General features: G+C 35.0%; 1 protein-coding gene across 2 annotated transcripts in view; it reads left to right on the top strand.

Moving 5' to 3' along the window:
- LOC149550765 (golgin Putative 1) overlaps window positions 1-18,102 on the top strand; it is a 79,040-nt gene that overhangs the window by 46,299 nt on the left and 14,639 nt on the right. For both annotated transcript variants that reach the window (XM_089786329.1, XM_089786328.1), the window contains exons 6-12: window positions 12,150-12,227; window positions 12,392-12,595; window positions 13,205-13,261; window positions 13,398-13,472; window positions 13,569-13,640; window positions 15,534-15,596; window positions 15,743-15,841. In XM_089786329.1, coding sequence (XP_089642455.1) covers window positions 12,150-12,227; window positions 12,392-12,595; window positions 13,205-13,261; window positions 13,398-13,472; window positions 13,569-13,640; window positions 15,534-15,596; window positions 15,743-15,841 — 648 coding nt within the window. The remainder of the gene's footprint in view (window positions 1-12,149; window positions 12,228-12,391; window positions 12,596-13,204; window positions 13,262-13,397; window positions 13,473-13,568; window positions 13,641-15,533; window positions 15,597-15,742; window positions 15,842-18,102) is intronic.

Genomic DNA, 18,102 nt, shown 5'->3' with positions numbered 1-18,102 from the left:
TCTGCAATTACTAATAAAGGAATTGAAGTTTGTTTCACCAAAGTCATCATGGCATGCTTCCTATTTTTCTTCCTGCGGTTTACAATGGCTTTGCGCTCTGGTTCAAAGGTGAATATCCCTTCATGATGTGCGTTGTAATCTCAAAGCTCGGCTTCAAACAGGAATCCTCACATTTAGATAGAAGATAAGGATAGCAATGAAGTGATCGATAAAATGTCAATGTAGTCGTCGAGTTGGTAGATTCACCTCTTTGGTGATTTGAAGTTCTAAATGAAACACATCCAGTGTCATGATGAAAGCATTGGGGCCACAAATGAGGACTTGATGCAACAATTCCAAAACAAAGTGACCTTCAATACCTATTCATGTAGCATGTGTAATATACCTTATTGGGAATGATGGCAACATAAATAGGAAGAAGCCGTGAGATACATTCTCGAGCATTGGGTTGGTGCTACCAAGCCACCTTGAAGATTCCAAACTAGAATTAGATCCGAGCAATATGTCTGTGTATACCATGTCCTTCCTCGTCCTAATGCAGTGATAGACAATACATGCCCTAGCTTCGTTGAGGGTATCATCTACAATGATTAGCCTTCATTAAGACTTTTTAACTATTTCAATCCTTCAACTAAGAGCAGCAACACTTGTGAAACTCGAAGTAGATTCATCAACAAATTCAAGCTAATGGTGACAACTCAAGTGCTACCTGTTCAAATATGCACCCACTCTTAAACTATATGAGCACTTTTATTATTTATTTATAAACACAACATTTATAAATGTTGAACCCAAGGTGTGATGTAAAGAGGAAAATTGAACTTTTAAAGGATTAGTCATCAAAACTAATAAGCACCATTGGAGGAAAAGATAATTATTCAGATGGCAAAGGGAAAAGGTTAAACCTTTTAAAGATTTAGTTACAAAAACTGAACAGGGTATGACCCGATGTCATTTATTGATTGAGAAGAGTCTTCCGGCCGAGGAAGGAGGGAATGTTCCAAAAACCAGTTACCAATAACTGAAAAAGATCAATGACAAGGGGAAAGATAAATAAATCAGAGAAACATAGAAAGGGGATTCCAGCTTTCAGACCTTTTTCTTTTCTGAGACTTTGTGCTAGGGAGGAGGGAGCCAGTTTGGTTCTTCTGAATGATAGGGTTCCACTGTTGGAGCAGACTATGTGCTGCATAAGACGGGAAATACAGATTGTATGAAAGGGCAGTTTTTGATGGAGATCAGAGATGGCTGATTTAATTTAAATTTTCTTTTCTAGTTTTCTGCTAATATTTCTGGATTGCTGGTAATACTCAGAGATTGTTAATTTTTGATTGAATGGAAGTTCCATTGTTTCGAAGACAGTGTGCTTCGAATTGATCTTTTCCTTGATCTATGTGTGGATTAAGGCTGAGCTGTGGAATCATATTCTATTACTAAATCCATTTGTTGCAGAGTTTGTTCTTGTTCATTTAATCTTTCCTTAATCTTTCTAAGTGCATGTGTGGGTGGCAGGACTGTGTGTCTTCATTGCCGTATGTGGAAGTCTTTTATTTATTTATTTATTTCAGTTATAGTTATTTGTCTTGTATCCAAGAATAGTGAGGGCAGCCTTCACTTTCAGGTTAAAAGCATTTCTTAAATCTCATTCTTTGTATATATAAACCGGGGAGCTGTACCCTATAAAATTTAGAGGGTGCTTGCACAATCCAATGGCAAAGCGACTCAACTGTTGCTGGATTTTTGTGTCTTCATATTTGGGAAAATAAGGGTCATTTTCGGATTTTTATTCAAAGACAAATCTGTTTACCAACAGAACCTTAGCCAAGACATCAATTTCTACTGCTCAGCAGCAGTTGATAGAGCAGTCAGAGAGGTCAGGGGTCTTAAGTCAGATGTGACAGTGATTACTAGCAAAGGCAATGGTTAACTGATTTGTGATGAGAATTAATACGATTACTTAAGTCCAATCCATTGAAATATGAAGTAAATTATCATGTTGGCCAAACCGATGTAAGAGTCATTAAGTATATTGGTTGTTAGCATTCTACCAAAGACTGCAGTGATTAATCCACTCATAATAATCATATGGAAGGGAATCAATCATTTCTTACTTTGGACCGCTCTTTAGAGCAGTCCACCTTATTGGCATAGAATCGAGGGCATATAATTAAAGATTGTAATCAGGCATAGCCTGTACCATTGCAAACTTCTAAAATCTGAATCAGAAATAGCAATTCCTTTTTTGCTACAAGTGATATTGAGGAAACCATTGCATGCTTCAAGAGGCTAAATCAGAAACAGAAGGACACATACAGCATATTTTTGGTATATCAGGAGCAGCTATAAGCTTTTGAGAGGCTTAATTTTATTAACCTCACCATATCAGGAATGGTTACAAACAATTGAGAGGTAACTTATGGCATAGTTCACATTTTTATATCAGGAAAAGAGGAGTAAAAGTATAGCAGAGATTCTAGTGTATCCTTCTTATACCAAGTGGTATTAAATATCATCAATATAAGTTTAACAAAGGATTTTAAACTTCGATTTAGTTGAATTTGTGAGTTAATAGTCCCAATCACAGAGGATCAGAAAGGGAACATTACATATCATCCTAGTTATTGCTGCATTTAGTGCTGTATTGGAAAGCAGAGAGAAAATAGTCCTATTTTCTATTAAAAATTGTGGAATTTTGTTTTCAATGTTGTTGGGTAGATATTCTGCAACCGACAATTTAATAAAATTCAGTTGCAAAATAGGTTGACCAGCCACAACGTGTGAGACATAGTTTCTTCTACCTTAATGGGAAGGCTCCTCCTTCTCACCGTTCCTTGGATCAACTGAAGGGTAAGCAAGAAGTTAAGAGATTTTAAAGGGATATTACTGATATTCTTTCTTCTTATTTCAAGAAAAAATCCACTTACTCATGGAGTGAGTAATGGGGAAGATTTAGTCTCTACAACTACAGTTCTATCAAACAGTTGGAAACAGTGATACTAATGCCAAACTCCAAGTCGAAGGCAGATTGAAACTGTACTGGCTTAGATCTATGTCTAGTTTTCCTAATTTATAAGAAAAATCTGTACCATTGGGGCACACAGACTTCCAGAAGTAGATGATTTCTAGGCTCTAATTTAATTCTAACTATTTGCGTGAATATGAGATAGTAATATAAGCTGCAGTCAAAGCTTCTAGTCTATATATTACCGTAATTGCTCCTAGTGAAAGGTTTGGCTCCAATTGTTTCTTGTATTCACTATGCTCTAGTAAACATATAATAATAACATGGATAAAAGATAATAGAAATAAATCACAATTAAAGCTTCCAATTTGTTCTATCACAATTGTTTCCAGTCAAAACTTCAAATCCAACTACTTCTTTCTATTCACTTTTCTTTCAATTTTGCACTACACAATCAAAGTTATGCTTGCACAAGATTGGTAGAGATCTCTTGCATATAATAAAAGATGATTTTTACAATGAGAGAGGCACTCCTTATATTGAAAAAAGGAGCGAGAGAAAGGAGATAAAGGTGGGAGAAACTCAACCACCTTGACTCTGTCAAACTAGGAAAGAAGATTTTTCTTGGATTACATGACTGAAGGTTCGTGTAGTCAGATTACATGCAATTGAATTACATTTAATCTATCTTCTGCAACTACAAAGCTGGAAATGCTAAAAAGCTTAAAATAAAAAGATGGAGAAAGTTGAACCAATCTCGAAGATTGTCAACAAAAGCCTTATATTTGGCAATACAATCATGAAGCATTGGAAGATCTGGAATCTTCATCTTTTGTAAAATGTTGTCCACCTTGATTGCATTGGCATGACATGTTTTTACAACCTGATAGTTCTCTGCAATGGAATCCCATAGGTGTTTTGTTGCAAATTTATATGTTGCGAAGTTGTTCATTGTATGTGCTCCAAAATCCTCTGAATTAAATTCAATGTTAACTTTGTCAGTGAATTTTGAAGTCATGTCTTCTTTGGTGAACAAGTTGTCATCCTCTGTGAGCACCTTACATCCCATCAACTTTAGATCTCCCATGATTTCCATTTCCACAACTTGGCAGCTTTCAAGGGCTTCTTGTGTCTTTGTCAAAAGCTTTTCCATTGGCTGTGCTTTGTGATCCATGAGTCCTTGATACTCATAGAACGATGCCCATAGATGGAATGATATTGTATGTAATTAAAACAGCCAAATCAGCTTCTGACATTTGATCCCATGTGCTCAGATCTTCTTTTAGGATGTTGGTCTCTTGATTGAAAGAGGCAGTCATATCATGACACCTTTCTTCAACACCTCTGATATGTTCAAGGACTTTGAGCGCATCTTTTAGAGATTGGACCCCCTCTATGATGTCTTCCTTGAACCATGTCTTAGCCGCTTCAGTCCTCTGAATCACCTGAATTGTTTGTGATGTGATGACTACAAGTTGTGCAGATTGTTGTCGAATGATCTCGTGAAGGTGGGCATTCTCCAGTTTTAGCTAATTTTTCTTCTCCTAGAGTTCGTCATTCCTCTTTAACAAAGTAGAGACTGCATCTTGGGCATCTTGTTGACACCCCAACCATGATTGTTTCGCAAGTTCAGTTTTGGTGAACTTGTTATTAGAGTGATCAAGCTCTTCAACCGTTTTATCCACTAGAGGTTTTGCAATCTCAACATATTTAGTTTTCTTAGAATCAACAAGGATTCTTGAGACAACTTTTTCCTTTTGCGCGGGAAGCTTAGACTTGTTCTTTGCAGGAAGATTGTATGGGGGTAGCTCGATCTTTCTCCTCTTCATAGTAATGTTTCCTAACCATGCACATAAGCTAGAATTTTCATCCATTGAGATTGGTATAGTGGCTATGGTTGACATTGATCCTAATTGTATTTCTATGTAATGTCCCTTTTTATAATGCTACACAATATTTTCTAAAATCCTTCAATTGATATTTTCATTTTTCATGTTCTCTTATGTTTATCATTCTCCTCATGATTGGTATCGTACTGAATTGTTTATCTTGTCCAAATCTTGTGAGTATATTTATTACAAACATATAATATCCATATTCTTTATCTTTATGAATTAGGCAGTAGTAGGCAAAAGGGTAGTGATCATTACTTTTGAATATCTATATTACTTTGTCAATTATTTCCTTGAGCACATATCTATATACGTTCCTGAATGGATTATTAGTTCTCTTTGTCCCATTCTGAGATGTGATTTTATATCCAATCGTTTGTAGGATGCAGCTAAAAGTATCTTGAATTGAGAAACGGTGATATTATATCTTATAATAGGGATTAACCCCTGATCTCATTATTCCATCACACCTTTGATTTTTAATGATTCATTGTCTGATGTTATGTAAATGTTATGATGTCTTGATTTAGTATTTCTTTGAGGTTCAAACTATAGATAATATTAGTGTACTAATTCTCAATTATGATATACACGTCAATATTTATTCACATAATTATACCAAATATGAATTCGTGAATCTCCTATAGTATAATGTGAGATATATCTGTTGATGTATATATGCAAAGGGAGTGAGTAAACATATCTTATTTTGTATGCTTCAAAGGGTCGAGCCAATTCATTTCTCATTCTTATGTTGTTCCCATCTAACCCACGTATCTCACCATTATTTTCACGAAATACTCCTTCATTATATATTTTCTGCTCCAAGCATTGGCAGGTTAAACCCATAACCAGTAACCCTTAAATCATGTTCGGTTTATTTACTCCTTATCTCTACATTCCTCCATGTTATCGTCTTGCTTGGTAGCAGTGTTAATTTATATTTAACTTATATGATGATTTTCTATGCCTCCCTTTTCCTCGATCGATTTGGTATTTAGAACTGCCCACACCTCACTTGATTGGTCGTGTCTTGTCCCATTAGTCTTATGGTGATTGACTATTATATTAAGTTTATTGGTATATTTATTGTTAGTTCAATTAATAATATGGATTTACTCATTCTTGAGTATTTATTAATTATAGTTATTTATTTGATGATCAATTTGACCCATGTATTCAACTAACTATTTAGTTATTAAATATAATCTATAATGAAGTACTACATAATTATAGATAGTAAATGTAGTAATTTATGTTTAATCTAATATTAAATTATTTAATCAATTATAGAGATGTTGACTATTTAATATTAAATTTCACAATTAGAGGGGGATATTACATTCTGTCGTCATAGTGCATGCCTCTGATTGCACAATTGGAACCATGGGTGTTCTTTGGGATGACTCTGTCATGAACATCTCGAACCCTGCAATTTAGGTATCAAGTTGGGAAACTTGTCCCCCTGTGAGAGTTGGAAATTGTCAAACACATTTTCTAGGTTTTCACATTGTTTTGTTGTGACAATAGGTGGAGCTGCAAAAGAGATAGGCAGTGCTAACATATTCACCTTTGAAATGGGAATCGTAGGCATGAATACTGTGGAAAAGGAATCCACATCATTGTCTATGGCAGGAGATATGATCATTATTTCTCCCTCTTCTTCCTCTTCATTTGATTCTTGTGTTTGGAGAGGTGCTTGAGATGAATGTGAGGGTGGAATGACAACATTTCCTCCTTTGAGCTTCAATTTGAAACTCTTACTTGGTTTCGAGGTGCATGACCCATCTTTCCTTTTTGGCTCCTCTTGAGATTTCCTTCCAATTGGTCTGTAATGACTACAATCTATTTCGACTGTCAGCTTGACTCTTTTTAGATTTCTATTTTTCAACCATGTTGGTATTCAACAAAATGGATTGAAATCTATCAAAAATAGAAGCTGATTCTTTAGGAAAAGGAAGAAGCTTCTCTAGTTGGCTATTGTTGAATTCTTTGTCTAGAATCATGTAGTCATCCTCAACCCCTTTTGGAATAGGGACCAAGTTGTGATCAATGATTTGTTGAAGAGTGAGCCTGCAATAGTCCATCCTGATGGTGTCTACCTCGCTGCCTAAATAAATCAATACATCCTCCACGCGTTGAGCATGGGTGAATGCCCTTTCCATCTTGGAATGCATACCTTTGTAATCAAAGTTAGATCTAGCCTTGAACTTCTTTAGCACGATGAGTTGAAGTTTAGATTCCATGGCTTTTGCCTTATACACTGAAGAAAGTGCATGTTTGCCAATCTGGAAAGGGTTAGTGGTGGAAATCTTGGTACTCGCCTATATTGGCTTGTTTGACATGACTGTACTACCATAAGTTGTCTTGCCAATTCCATGAGAATTATCCTATTAGTAGGATATGTTGGCAAAGTGTATGATTCTCCTTCAATGTAATCAACTCTTAGATAAGTGGAAGTTGGAATTTGTAAGAAAATACATCTGTACTCATTTACTTTCTCCCATGCCTCATTTGATACTCTCTTTGTTGCCAATTCCTTGTTGAAAAGGCACTTGAAATGTTTGTAAAATGCATCCCACACCCTTCTATAGTGGTGTTTTCTTTGTGTGAGAGTGAGCTGATCATAGTAGTTCTAGAGAGGAACTAGAGACCGATCTCCCTTGGTGGAGAGCCCTTAGGACGTCCCCTTAGTTGTAGCGATATAGACTAAGTATGAATTCATGTGAAATGAGAATGGAGTCTTTGCATGAATCAACTACATACATAATGTCATGCTTATGATTTCTCCCCAATAGATAGGTTCCCTGTGTTCGAGAGTCTGAAGTATGAATTTACATATCCAGATCTCAAAGTGATTGGATTCTTTGAGATCACAAATCCTGCTTAGAAGAGTGAGCAAATCATGGACTTCTTTGGAGAAGTCAGATCTATGTATTTTCCTTGGCCATCTAGAGAAATCTGATCTTTCATTGTTCAACCACTTGTCATTAGCATGCCTTTGATATTCTATTTTGTTATGATTCCACACCTGCAAGGATATTCTTTGGTTATATCCACACATTCCAGCATTTCAAGTACCTTGAAGATTTTCTCAATCACATCCGGATCTAAGCTGAAAACTACCTTCTCGTCTGCATCTTTAACCGTTTTTGTCTTGACATCAAAGTGATTTGTGCATTCCCACACAAACTCTGGTTCAAGGGCTGCCATAGGAAACACAGATACCAAATGGATGTGACTTCTTTTGATCCTCCACATATCATTGCTCCACTTGAAGATGTTTCCACCTGCTGTAAGAAATTAGTCATGTCAACATGACCAATCTTTGTATCTAAGATCTCATCAAAAGTAGATGAAATGTGTGATGGAGTTATGTGAGCTGGCTCCTTATTGTACTGATACTCCATTTCTTTTTTGGCCTTTAGAGGTGTGGACATATCTTGTGTTGTAACATGAGATTCCCAAAAGGTGCAAACATCATCAGATGGGATTGGATCCATGACGGCTTTGGGTTTTGAGTTGCAATGTCAAATCAATGAAGGATAAGTGTTTGAAGTATGGATTAGATACTTATTGAACACTTTTAAAGGATGGAAATGAAAGGGGCAGCTTGTATTTGGGAAAAAATGACCAAAATCGGGTTTAGGATGATGGATTACATGTAGGCAAAATGAGGCTTTTGTTTTGGATGGCCAAGAATGCAAGTTGGAAGCATATGAATGTGTGCAGAATGAGAATTTTGGTGTTTAAAAATGTGAGTTTTTACCGAATTCGGGTTTATGAGATGCAATTACATGTGGTAAAAATTCATCATTTTTACTTGATGTAAATATGTAGTTAGGTTTGTAGAATGCGATATGTAGGAATATGGAGTCTGGATGTATTTCGATAATGGATTGGACATGGAAGATGTAAGTATGGAAATGCACTTGCATTCTTGGTAGAAAATCTCCAAATTTTCGTAATACACAAACCAAAAACAAGCAACAAAATATGTACAAAAACTTAAAAAAGAAAAGAAAAACATAACTCTTGCTTTGACTCAAACTTTGATAAACTCCAAAACCTCACTTTGCATTCAATTTCATTTTTGAGATGAGAGAGCTTTTGCATTTGCAAGAAAATAAAGGTTTCAAACTTATTTAATAACCTGAAGCAAAAAACTAGGGCTGCATTTGAACAAATGGATGATAAAGAGCCAAAGAATGCAACAAATTAGCAAAATAAGTAAGAAATTGTAAGCAAAATCGAATCCTTATAATTACTTTGAGAGCAATGAGCAAAATTTGGAAGAAGAAGTTTGAATGAACTTGTTCTCTCCAGAATCAGGTTTAGCAAGTGTGTTTTCGTATAATGACCAAAAGCCTTTGAAAGATTCAAACTTTAGCTTCAAATCTTAATTCTAGGATGCAAATGTTAAAGGAATTAACCTAATAATCTACAGGTCTAGGGGTGCAGATTGTGCCTAACTCTCATTTGCATATACTCCATTAAGAGGGCATGGTAATTACTTATACCTACTCTAGAGGTGCCGGCGATCAGAAGGAACAGGTTTTAGTATTACCTAACTAACCTTAGTTAATGCTAACTAATATTATTCTCAGGACGCCGACTTTGAGTATTTTAATTACCTGTTAATGCTAAGGGTGATGTCCCTTAAGGAACACACCCTATGATATGGGTATATAGGCGGGGTTGAGAAGGCAGTCTGGGGACACACAAGCATCTACAGTCTGATCTCCAGGTCTTCCAGTCCTCACGTGTTATCTACTGAATTTCAGAACTTCATTCCAGTTATAAATCAGGATCCTCAGTTGTATCTTCAGCATAGTAAATCCTGAATATCAGTTTCACTGTCTGGGTTATTTTGTGTCTATTTTCTCTGTACTAGAAGTCTGATTTGTCATCAGAATCTGTAGAAGTTTACAGCAAATGTCTTCCTAATGCAGATTGCACTTCTTGGAAGGATTTCCATGTTTGAAAAAGTCTTCCCAAGGCAAATTGTGGTTATAAACTTGCATGACATGTCCATGAAATAGTGAAATATAAAGCCTTATTGTATGGACATTTTTGGCTTGGAATGGAAAATCGGGTTTACAAATGCTCTTTACATATAACGATTTTTCCTTGGAAAGCCCAAATCGGGTTTAGAAAGCCCAAACTCATGTTTTAAATGGGCAATGCAAACACATGAAAGCCAAAATAGGGTTTAGAATGATGGTTTACATGCAACGCTTTTTTTCTTGAGGACCAAAGTTGGGATTATGAGGTTGGATTGCATATTTCAAATATGCATTGTCAATGTACAAGTCCCAACATTTTTCTCCCAAGACCAAAAATGGGTTTATTGGGCCCTATTACATGCAACGTTTTTGTTCTTAGACCTAAAATGGGTTCTTCCGGCACAAACACATGTTTTAAATGTGCAATGCAAATGCATGTAACTCGTTTGTAAACCAAAATTGGGTTTAGAGTGGACTATTACATGTTGCATTTTCGCAACTTGCATTTTCATGTAATCATTTGCATGTATCAAGTCAAAACTTCACCTTTTTGGAAAATCGGGGTTAGAGGAAGTGATTGCATGTTTAAAATATGCAATGCATTTGGCTGCCCAAGCCAAAATCGGGTTTAGAAAGGGCCTTTACATATTTTTGTGACTTGCATTTGCATGCATTTGAAATCCTTTGGCAAATCGTGGTTACAAGATGCCATTACATGTAATGCATTTACGGCAAAGAGGAAAGTCAGGTTCTAGGGGATGCATTGCATGTATTTCATTTAAAAAATAACATGTAATGGAGTTGCATCACTTAAGTTCTCTATTTAGCACATGTCTATTTGATTTTCTTAAGCAAATATCATGTAAAGGGGTCAAATACATATTTACACTATATATTTTACATATTATATGTAAATATGTTTAAAAAGTGATATTTGACTGAAATGTTTTAAATTAGAACATTAAAGGAAATCTAACATCAAATTATAACTTAAATTGCACTATAATGACTTTAATTAAAGTGATAAAGTAACTTAAAAACATAACATATAGTCATTTTAAGTTAATTTTTTCAAAAAGTGCAACTCAACAGTAGAATATAAGGCCAATATTTTAAATATGCAATTGAACTTGATAACCCCACTTTTCTGGGCACTTAATCTTTAATATATTTTGATTGACAACTCCAATTAAGTCCCAAGATATCTCAAATGGAAGAAAAAACCGAAAGCAAAAGATTGAAAGAAACAAAAAGATAAAAACTATCAAAACGAACACTCAAAAACACAAAAAGGACATTGAAGGTCTCAAAAATCAAGTATAGGCTAACAAACTGAAAAAATGAATAAGACTTGAAGAGAACCTTCAGTAAAATGTTCCATTATATGAATTGGTAATACAATCATTTGATCAATTTTTGCCAATCAAATAACGAGTTATCTTAGGGGAAAGCTAATACTCAATTGGAAAAATGGAGGACAACAAATGTAATGATAATGCCCGAATAAAGTCATGATCAATGATGTGTATCAGATTAATCATTAAATACTACAATTAATGACAAGCTTTTTTTATTGGTTTGTATTTTGTGTGTGTCTATCTCCTTGTGCTTTCATCTTGTAGATTGAACACATAGTCGATCGCTTTTCTTATGTAAGGAGAGTCTACTTTGGCCTGAGATAAGTACAAAGCTAACTTCAGGCTCTCATTGTAATATTTGTTGTATTAAAAATAGAACACATGAAGCTAAGAAGGTAGTGTCTCATTCCAAGAAATAAAACAATAGATCTTAAAATATTGTCTATGCTTTTCACATTACAGTTTTTTTATGTCAAATTTTCAGATTAGCTGACTTCATCATTTTTAGTAATAGGCAGAGTTGCTAGATGCTTCATATCCCTTGCATAGATACTCATATATGTGCATTGGATATCAGATAAAGATTGAATATGCCTATAATGCACAGATAATTTGGATGTATCCATTTATGAGCTTGCATCTGGTTCATGTCCAATATGTCTAGCTATTGTCCTATACCATCCAGAATCATATCTGATTAGGATTATTGAAAATATTCAAAGGCTGCAACAAAATGATATCAAAAAATGATCTGTACAAATATATGTATTTAAAATATTAAAACTAAAAAGTACAATTTAAACAAATATCCTTTGTGTACAAGTTAAATAAACAAAAGTATTATTGTGAGATGTTACTGTGAAAATTTGGCCTTCTCAATAAAATTGGCATTTATTGTTTTTTATTAGCTTCCTACTGCTTTTGTATTCAGGTTTGTGCAGGACTCTCATCCCGTTTGCAAGAATACAAGTCTGAAAATGCACAACTTGAGGAGCTACTTGCTGCAGAGGTGATTTACAAACTCTTTAACTTTTTGCGTCTTCAGGAACGCTATTCTTGTCTGATACAAACATCTGAAGTATAAATGGTGTCAATTTATGTTTTTAGTGACCCATAGTTTTTCTGGTATTTTTTCTATCCTTTTGTTGATTTTCATACTTAATATTGAAGCAGAGAAAAGAAAAGAATTTATATGATGCTCGGATAAAGCAGCTAGAGCAAGAGATATCTTTATCAAAGGCTGCAACAAGTGCTGTTGAAGCAGGGATGGCTGATGCATTAGCATCAAAAAATGCTGAAATTGAATTGCTTATGACTTCCATGGAGTCCCTAAAAAAACAGGCCACTGTTGCTGAAGGAAAACTTGCTGCACTGCAGGTTGGTGTGCATTTTCGAGCATCTAGAAGTGGTGTGATACTATCTGCTTATTGCCTATCTTTGAATCTAATATTCTCCTTGAGTAGAAATATCCCTTTCTATACGGAAGATAAATGGCCACAAGCTATCTTTTTGCAAGTGCCACTCATGCATGAGCTGTTGTAGGGCCATTGAATGCTTAAAATTGCCATCTTTTGAGCTATGCTACTCATGGACGAACTTATGTCTGTAGGGCTTTTAGTTGTTCAGTGCAGGAAGACATTGGTCATTGGTGAACAGTAACATAACCATTTTCATTCATTCTCCATTGCTTTGTAGAATAAGTTAAATTGTTTCCCAGTATTGCAAAGCCCTCTTCTTTGAGTCTACACTTCCATTTAAATTTTAAAGTGGCCTCAAACTGTTCTGCAGTATAGAGCAAGGTACAGATGAGTTCTGGCACCTCATGCACTCTTTAATGCTATTTAATAATTAGTTGATGTTATCATCTAAATGGTTATGACATGGGATAGTTCAGCTTCTTATTGCACATATATTATTTTCCTGTCTTTGAGGATGGCTGTTTCTCACAATTATTTGTTATTTTTCTGATAAGACTTATATTTTCAGGCAAACACAGAAGCTGTAATGAGAAACCAAAAATTGACAGAAACAAGGATGATACAGGTGTTGGCTTGCCTCATTACATTGAGGCATATTTTTACAAGCTTTATTAATTTATCTCCTTCTAAACTAAAGTTTTTTTTATTAATTAACTATTATGTATTTGGATATTTCTTTTCATTTTGCAACTGCATTCCAGACGTTACGTGAAGAGTTGGCATCAACCGAACGCAGGGCAGAGGATGAACGTGTATCACATAATGCTACACGAATGGTTGGCTTACTCAAAATGTCAAGTAAATTTTATGGTCTTTAATTTCACTACTGGAGTTCTGCAGAATTAAGACCAATCTTGCTTGAATATCTGCAGGCAGCCATGGAGAGGGAAGCAGAATTGGAACAACGTGCAGCTGAAGCATCTGCAGCACTGGCAAAAATCCAGGTATCGTTGGTTTTTCTCGACTGCACAGTTTATCCAAAATGAAGTACATTGATCATTCTAGGTGTCTGAGAATTCTTGGAGATGTGTGTAAAATCCGCAACATTTTTTTCTTATGTAACTTATTCTCTCAGTTAACAAAGTGAAGAAGCTTACCAATTTATGGCTATTCCTTTTTTTCTTTTGTGGTAAATGGTTTTCCTGTAAACAGGCTGCATCCAAGAATAATTTCAAGTCAGCTAGTGTTGGTTGACATGCAAATGTGAAGAGTGAACTGCAAGACTAAAGAAACTTTTATTGTATTTATGTTTGCAATATTAGTTACATGTAATATAGCCTAGGCTGACATGTATCCATGCTTAAGTGGATTGGAAACAGTCATTTGCTTCTGAAGTTATGTCATGAGTTCAAACCAAAGGCAGACAAAAACTTGAAATTACTAATATATAGCTGATTAGACCATTGATCTAGAAAGTGAGATTGCTCCATTTTAATAGATACCTTGGAAACTATTTATGTATTTTTTTGTGGATAATCTGAAGTGAATGTTTTATTGCACATGCAGACGTGGGTACCATAACTCTTCGAAATTTGAAATAATGACTTGCAAAGATATTAGAGTTTCTGTATTGGACTGATTATTGGGAAGTTAAATTTTAGAAAATAATTGTTTGGTGCCTTGCATTGGCCTCCGTGGAGGCACATATAGAGTTATTTGGCTCTATGCACCAGAGAGGAGCTGGATCTACATCAGATCACATGGAACCTCCTCTCCATGCCATTGTGTCTAAATAGAGAGAATGCTCAGATGAAGATTATCTCCAGGTGCTCCTCCGGGAATTTCAGTGATTAGGAATAAGATTATTAAGGTTACTCAGGAGAGCATTTATTCCTGCTTGCTAATATTGGCTATTGCCAATGGTAGGGCCTTTAGCCCTAAGCTGCACCATTCTAGGGACTTAACCTCATCTAGGATGGTCCATTACCCTGCTAGACTAATCTGATTAACAGTGGTCCTACCAACTGAGAATTGAAGGCTTTATTGTAATTTAAAAAAAAAATCTAGGTGCTGTGCCTGCATTCGTGGCCTTGGATTAATTATTGTTAATAAATATTATTTCTCTGTCAGAAATTATCATTTAGATAAAACTGTCAAACTGTTCAAATGCAAACATTTTCCGAGTTTGTTTTTTAGTTTGAAGTTGGGAGTATGTTACAGAATATATTATATATATTATGACTATGACTTAATGCAATTTTGAAGGCATCTTTTTGAGTCTTTTTATTCACTCCGCTTATTACTGTATTCAATTTAGTCTTAAATATTTATTACAATGGGCAGAGTTAAATTGACCATAGAGATGTCATATTAAAATCCTTGTTGTACTCTGGCTTTTGATGTTCTTTTTAGTGACATTGATACACTGTTCCTGATGTTGCTTTCTGACTTTTCATGTTCTTCATAGTGACATTGATTATGGAAGCTTATTATGATCCTATTTTCTTTCCACATATAATGTCCGATATTTTTACTTACAGCTAGTAACATACTTGAATTACCTATATTTTCTTTCCAGAATTGTTATCAAAGTATTGTAGAAGTTACAAGTATTCGTTTTCCTGGGGTTAATAGCTTCATCCCAACTCGGATATATTTTAACCAAGAAAATATGCGATGGCATATAAACTATCCTAATATGGGTTGTTTATCTTTGGAAATCTGTTTCATGTTAGCTCTAGTCTAGGATGTATTATGAAATGGTTTTTATTTGTTTGGAAGGGCAAGGGCATTTCCCACCTATACATCTATAATAATATCTCTACATGCACATGCACATGCACACACAAACAATAAGATCATCCTGACAGGAAGCTATAACGAGTGTGCCTTTTCAGAGGACAGTTGATGAGAGGGCTCAGAGAGTAGCTGATCTGGAACACAAGGTTTCTATGTACGAGGTAGTTTTCACCTCTGTTCTATTGTGTTACAATCTATTACATTTTAATGGGCTTCACTTTCAGAGACTTTGGTTGTAAATAACAAAGAAATAATGCTAGCTATTTTTAGCTTACATATTTACATTCTAATTCTCAACCTTCGACAGATAGAATGTGCAACATTAACTCAGGAACTGCAAGAATTGGAAGCTCGATCTCGTCGAGAACAAAAAAGGCCATCAGAAGAAGCTAATTTAACATCCCAGGTACCAGAACTAGTCATGTTTATTGGATCTTATTTAATGAAAACTGCAAAACTAATTTTTGGAACTGTTTTCTACATTTCCATGAATCTGTTGATCCGTTATTGCTCTGAATTTCATCTTTATTTTGTGAATTTGAAATGGATGCAATTGAGTTATTAAAAAAAGCAATTACTACATAGGATAAGGAGGCCAAAATGAACTTTGAAAAAAAGCAGAGAATTACATCTTCGTGGTTTTTGGGATGAACCCAATTCCCGGAAGATTTCCAGATTAAGTTTTTTAGCTGATACACTTTTTAAAGAAAGGATTTTATCGTCAGAATGAAGTCTGCATCCCTGAGAATGATTTTGTATCTTCCATGTCTATTAACCAAATCTCTCAGTATTTATAAGGTTTTGATTTTATTTAAATTTGAATTTCTTGGGATGTGTGGTCTTCTGGGCAGAGAGTGAAGTATCTCATTGGACAGATCAAATTCCAAGAGAAAGTTGGGCAGCTTGTGAATGCAGCCAGTTCTTGTCCCGGGCTTTTTGATTACACGAGACTTAATCCCATTATTCTGGTATAGAACATTTCAAGTAAGCCAAAGTCAAGGAGATAGTGAAAGACAGACTTTTCAAATTACATTGATTTCTTTCCATCCCTATTTCTTGTCTACTTTTATATTTGCTTTCCCCTTTCCTTTTGTTTTCAGTCAATGTGGAGTTGGACCCTTAAGAAAAACTTTAAATTTTGATGATTGATAATTGAATATACCACACAAGAGGGTAAGATTGGCTGAGTTTTATTTGTATTAATATTTAGATTTGTATTTAATAATTAGTTATTAGAATGAAGAAAATATGTGTGGATTGTTAAGGAGTTTTTGGCTTATTTTACAAATTACTCTAAGAGGAGAAAATTAATTCGTTTAAGACTTCATAAATTTTTCTGAAGGTTATTAGTGAAAGGATTTGTAAGAACACATTCATGCTCAAAAAATTTCCTCACATCATCAAAAAAATCTGTGCTAGAAAATGTGACATGGCTCTTTTTAGATAAAATTTAGTCTTTTCCCAAAATAAATTAATATCCTTCAGTAGAGGTGGTTGGTAATGACGAGAGGGCAGGGGCATCCATGTGATAGAATGAAGCTATAAAGGTTTGCTTCACTGCCAAAACCCTGCCCATCTTCTGTAAAACCCCTTTATTAACCAATCTAGAGCTTCCTATGTTATGAAACATTTATCCAAAATGAATAAAATGCGCCTTAATAGTTTATACAAAACTAGAAGCAAATATTGTGAAACTTCTAGAATGCTATTTTGTCCTTCAAAAAACTCACTAGTCAACGAAATCACAAACAAGGTCAACAATTTTGACCATTTATTTGATGAACTACGATGATCTGCAGATTCAAACACAGTGATTCTAGGTAACGAAATGTGATTTTGACAGTTTTAAACATTGTTTGTGATTTCGTTGACTAGTCAAAGTTGAAGTCAAACCATGTTGTTTCTGGGGTGGACTACACGTGGAATTTGTCCCTTCCAATGCTTGAAATGTTGATTCAGCCAAGCTGGTAAATTAACTCTTCTGCCCGGGGTGGACTACACGTGGAATTTGTCCCTTCCAATGCTTGAAATGTTGATTCAGCCAAGCTGGTAAATTAACTCTTCTGCCCACCCTCATGATTCTGACCTACTCTAGTTGATAATCATTCAGCTCTTAATCTGTGTAGCATTGACTTGTTGCATAGAATAAATTTGGATAGTTCTCTTATTCAGTCTGATTCTATTCATATTCATGGCTTTGATATTGTTGATAGCTACTGTTAGCTACAATTATATTGCCTATTTAAGTAGGATCTACATTTATACGCATACTTATCCATCTCATGCCCAATAATCTCAAATATAACCTTCTTGTACGCAGACCTTCAATTCATGCTACACAAGCAGTGCCTTCTACTCTTCATTGCAACATCAAGTTTATCCACAACAATAAGATCTACATTTTGGCAGTCAATAAGAACATACAAATGTAATCTCAATCTTCAATTTCTTTAATTCTTCATCCAATACAAACAAATGAATCATCTGATATTAACAATACTCCTTCACCTGAAGAGGTTCTTTTAGAGGACAGTTGGGGGTCATTAGACTTCAGCCCCTCCTTTTGTAGCAAATGAACTCAAAACTTCTTATCCTAACACTTCTATATGTTTATTCGGATTCCTTCAACTTCAATGCAATTCAAGCTAAGAGGGAATTCTCTCCCAT

Source organism: Cupressus sempervirens, chromosome 6 (assembly GCF_028749045.1).
Source record: "Cupressus sempervirens isolate cs-2001-9-10 chromosome 6, ASM2874904v1, whole genome shotgun sequence".
Classification (NCBI taxonomy): domain Eukaryota; kingdom Viridiplantae; phylum Streptophyta; class Pinopsida; order Cupressales; family Cupressaceae; genus Cupressus; species Cupressus sempervirens.
Note: the sequence above shows the minus strand (reverse complement) of the source record. Positions and strands in the feature narration are given on the sequence as shown.